We start from the raw sequence: 4,781 nt of genomic DNA on the forward strand, positions 1-4,781 counted from the left end.
GGGGGGGGAGGAAGGAGGCGAACGGAGAAATCGTTCCGGGTGGTTTGAGTCGGTCAGACGAATCCTCTGCAACTAAATAAGCTAAATAAGTCGATATGCAATGGGGCTCGAAGATTTGGACATTCACGTTTTTATATTTTCCCGGCAAGAGGTAATTTTTTACGACGGCTCTTGCCTTTTTTTCTGCACGGGGTCTTGGCTTACAATGTTCCACCTCCTCGTCGTTTCGCCCGCACTCCCGGCGTGCTTTTTGAAGCACTGTTGCAGCGGAGCAGACGAGGCGTTGGCACGGCGTCGCCGAGTTTACTCCCTGATTGTGTGAGGCTGGGCTGCATCCGCCTCCCCGGACGACCTGCAGAGCATGATCATGGCTTGATGCGCAGCCCGACTGCTGGGCTGATTTGGCGGCTCTCCGCCCGCCTGCCTTCGTTTGTCAAAACATACCATAAATTTTTCATGAGCGTCTGCAGCGGCTGCTGCTGCTCCTTTCGTACTGCTTGCCGTTCCGGTCTCGACTGTCGATGTCCCTGTCTCCTTTTTTTCCCCTTACCCCCCTCCCCCCCCCTCTCTCTCTCATCTCTTTAATTTTCTTATTTCTCTTTCTTTCCCTTAGTTGTGCCCTGCCCGCGGCCTGGACGGCCCTTTTCCAAGAACGACGGCTGGCCGGGCGGGACTTTTTGGCGTGCTCTACTTTGCGAATTGGCCACCGCACTGGCTGCAGCCTGCAGCCTGCAGCCGAGGCGAGGCCCGGGGCGCATGACCGGCACTGGGAGAAACAAATGCTCAGACGTACGTGGAGTCATATTGTTATATTCGAAACAAAGGCAATACATGACACAATTCGATAAATCAAATGTCATTCTATGAGATCATTAGCACACAAAATTTCTCATTCGTTCAGGCATAAAAAAAACAAAAAGAAACATCTTGTACTACACAATGACGAATCGAAGGATGGCGTTTGTTACTCAATGGCTTCGTTTCCCTTATGACTTTTTGAGCAAAAGTAGTACACGTGTCAAAAGGAGAACTGGTGATGGCAACATCGAAATAATAACGTTACAATGATTTCACCTCCTGATATGTAGTGTCTCTTGTTTCTTGGAACAAAATTCAGTTCAGTTGTGTCATGTATACTCTCCCAGGTGCATTTACAAGTTATTCAATCGATATGATTGAAGCTGTTATATACACTTATACAAAAAAATATCTATACAAAAGCTATACAGTCAACTATTTTCTATTGTAGTCAAACATGTTAAAACTACATGAAGACTTATCACATTTCTAATGCTGGCACGGGTTAGGTGTGCAAAAGTGTGTGCTTTCCCTCACATTACAAGGCCGGAACCCATGAGGGGAAGACCTCGGTGGTTTGGAAAACGCACCATCATTTTCATATCACTAGACTGATTGGAAAATCACTGGCAAACAGAAACATTAAGATAAATATTAAATCAACAGTAAAACAAAAATTAAATATGCTGTACAAAATATGCCGCTTGGGCGACGAAATAACACAGCCAAGAGTAGAATGCTTTGCCGTCTCCCCTCACACTGCATACAATCAGCACGGTAAAGAATATTACGAAAATATTGTTTCGAAAGGGTTACACCCTGTCACGAAGGTAACTAGAAAATCAAAAATTAGTCGATTCTACGACGCGCTTCTCCAATCATTTTGTGTGTAAAACACTTGGACAAGTCTGCACGCTCAGTCAGTTGGCTTATAGTGCGAAGAGGGGGAGCGGACTTACAGCACCGACACAGACACGCACGCGGGCGCACACGCACAGACACAGAGACAGACAAAAACATCTAAAAAAACAAAAACACAACAAATGCAGCACTAGCTCGAGAGAGAGCCGCTGAGCTGCGTGTGGGCCAGCATGAGGATGTCCTTCTTCTCCTTGGGGAAGCGCAGCTCCCGGCCGGCCAGGCGCGCCGCCTCCAGCTCCCGCTCCGCCAGGCCGAGCTCCTTGCCCAGCGCGCCGGTCTGCTCCTGCTCCCGGGCGATCCAGTCGAGCGCCATCTGCGAGCGCATGTCGTCGTCCAGGGCCCTGCAACGCATGGCCGCGGTCACAAACAGTGTATCATACCCCCGCCCCGCCCCGCCCGGGACCTGTCAGTCCAGGCTCACGCGGGCTTAGACGATTAAGAGAAAATAAAAAGGAAGGGAACCAAAGTAAAAGAAAGAGAGGGAAAGAAAAACTGACCTGTTTGAGTAGTGCGCCACCACCTCCTGTCGGCTGCACTGCCGCTCGCGCATCGCCTTGAGGGAGCCGTTCCAGTGGAGCAGCTGGAAGACGGTCATGAGCTCCTGGAACTCGAGCATGGTGCGGCCCTTGTTGCTCTCCAGCATGAAGCGGAAGGCGCCGATGCCCGTGTTGGGGTTGTCCGCCTCCAGCGGGTCGCCCTGTCAACAAGAAAGACCCGCGTGAGCTCGACGTCATGGGAGTCGGTGCTCGACGTCCGCCTCCTCCTCTCCGCAGCGCCTGAGCAGCTCAGCCCTCCGTTGGCGCGAGGATCACAGCCCTTTGGCAGCTGGCTGGCGCGGCGCTGGCGCGGCGGGGCGGGGCCAAGGGAGAACAATACTACGCCTCTACATGTTTATGACGCACTTGGGCCTCACGCGATGCGCCTTCCTGCCGCGGGTTTGCTGCGCGGATAATGGCGGGGCTGGAGAGGAGCCGAAGGAGAGCCCCGCCGGGGCCCCGCCGAGGGTTCACCCGTGACGGGGACGCGCAACAATATAACTGGCGAGCAATGCTTCACTCGCCTGTCGCGTAGAATTGATAATAAACTCCCGCAGTGGACTGGCCGGGGATGGGTGGCAGCAGCAGCAGCAGCAGCAGCAGCAGCAGCAGGAGCATCAGCGTGTGACGGTACCTACAATTCTGCATCCGTTTGTTTTTCATAAACTTTATCCAAACGGTCGTCGGCAGGGGGAAGTACCACGCAACGTGCGATTGCCGGTCCTACGAGGATTCGACGTCGTCGGCCTGAATGTGCGCAAATGTGGGCCCGGAGGGCGCACGCTGCCCCCCGGCTACCCCCGGCCAACCCAACAACGTCGTCGTGCAGAGCGCCCTCCCGCCAACACTAAACCGCCTGTTGTACAACTGCACCACCAACGCATCGACGGAGAGCATTCCAAAGACAACGAACGCCTGGCCATTACGCTATTAGACATAATTCCAGGCTACTGTGACGACGGTAGTGCGAGGCAGGAGGGGGAGGAAGGAGGGGGAGGAGGAGGAACGGGTTCTAGCGGCACAAGGGCCCTTCTCCGCCCCGCTGCACCCCGCCCCGCCACCTCGCCGTTGGTTAGTTGGCGCGCGGCGCGGCGTCATCCTACAGGACGGGTCGGCTCTAGCCAGCCCGGCCCGCAGGTCAATTGCACGGCATACACGGGAGCTTCATTAGACGAGCTGGCTGCTGCTGCTGCTGCTCAGCTGCTGCTGCTGCTGCTCAACTGCTGCTGCTCAGCTGGTGCTGGCCCACCATCGACTTTGGCGCAAAGCTGCGCAGGCCAGCCATTTGCCTCCCTATAAACACACAAAGACTTTTGCAGCTCTCTTACCTTGAACGACGCTCTCGCGTCGGCGACCGCCTTCTCGATGAAGTCGTCCGAGATTCTCCTCGAGGGGTGCTCGTTGAAGACCGAGTTCATTAGCGCGATCTTGGCGGCGCTCCGTCTCGCCTCGGCCTTGGTGGGGCAGTTCTGCAACAAGCCCCAGAGCGCATCCGCGAGTCAGACAAGGTGCCAAAAGGGGAGTCCGGCTGGCCGGAGATGAGGAAGAGAGAAAACAACCTCTAGTGTCAGTTCGGCGTCAAAGTGATTTGGCGGACCAAACGAAGCCGGGCCGGAGGCCATTGAGGTGCGCGTCGACTCGACCCAGGCTCGGCTGCACTGGCTGCTCTCCGGACGCTGACCGGCGGACGGCCGACGCAGCACCAGTGAGGTCGCATTCCCATAAAAGTTATTACTTGGCGTTAAATTGCCCGGGCAGGGCAGACTCTGCCCTCCTCCCTTCCCCCCTTTCCCAGCCCCCTCTGCCCCCACCCCTCCGTTACCACCGTAGGGTCCGATATTTAGGAGGGTGATCGGGAGAGTGAAAGAACACAGGGGCACGAGCCAATACGACGGTCCCGCAACACGAATGCGAATGCGGAAAATTGGCTTCACAGACAAGAACCTCATCGATTTGTGAGGTCAACTTTATCAAATCTGACGAATTCAACGAATATTTGAACGCAAATTGCAACTGTATGACTCGACCGCCAACCTGATGAGCGACGAGATGGCGATGCATGGAGGGGTGCTGCCGGGGCTGCTGAGACTCACCTGGAAGCTGCCGAAGCAGGAGCCGCCGGGCAGGGTGACGTAGCAGACGTAGGGCTGGCAGGAGGAGGGCACCGACTCGTAGATGACGAGCGCGCCGTTGCGCAGGTCCGCTCCTCGCGCCTGCTTCATCTGCCAGAACTCTTGCAGCGCCTCCACCACGTTCACTGCAACAGACAATAACGATCGCGCATTAGACGAGGTGGAGGTCGGGTCGGATCGGGTCGGATCGGGTCGGATCGGGTCGGATCGGGTCGGATCGGGTCGGATCGGGTCGGATCGGGTCGGATCGGGTCGGATCGGGTCGGGTCGTATGGTAGCGGCAGGGGCGGGTCGGGTCGTATGGTAGCGGCAGGGGCGGCTCGGGCTCGGGGTTAGGCAACCCGCTGGCCGCCGAGCGCCGCCGCTGCTCGAGGTACCCTAAGGTCCGGCGAGG

General features: G+C 56.2%; 1 protein-coding gene across 1 annotated transcript in view; it reads right to left on the reverse strand.

Annotated features, from left to right (window-relative positions):
* Nucleotides 1–790: 790 nt before the first annotated feature.
* The window catches only part of LOC113205732 (LIX1-like protein), a 36,521-nt gene continuing 32,530 nt past the window's right edge, over nucleotides 791–4,781 (reverse strand). Inside the window, exons 2-5 of the mRNA XM_026421463.2 lie at nucleotides 4,349–4,512; nucleotides 3,584–3,724; nucleotides 2,217–2,416; nucleotides 791–2,060 (exon numbers count right to left, since the gene is read on the reverse strand). Of these exons, the coding sequence (XP_026277248.1) occupies nucleotides 1,850–2,060; nucleotides 2,217–2,416; nucleotides 3,584–3,724; nucleotides 4,349–4,512 (716 nt within the window). The 3' untranslated portion in view covers nucleotides 791–1,849. The remainder of the gene's footprint in view (nucleotides 2,061–2,216; nucleotides 2,417–3,583; nucleotides 3,725–4,348; nucleotides 4,513–4,781) is intronic.

This window comes from Frankliniella occidentalis, unplaced genomic scaffold, assembly GCF_000697945.3.
Source record: "Frankliniella occidentalis isolate FOCC.00 unplaced genomic scaffold, Focc_3.1 Scaffold53, whole genome shotgun sequence".
In the NCBI taxonomy this organism is placed as follows: domain Eukaryota; kingdom Metazoa; phylum Arthropoda; class Insecta; order Thysanoptera; family Thripidae; genus Frankliniella; species Frankliniella occidentalis.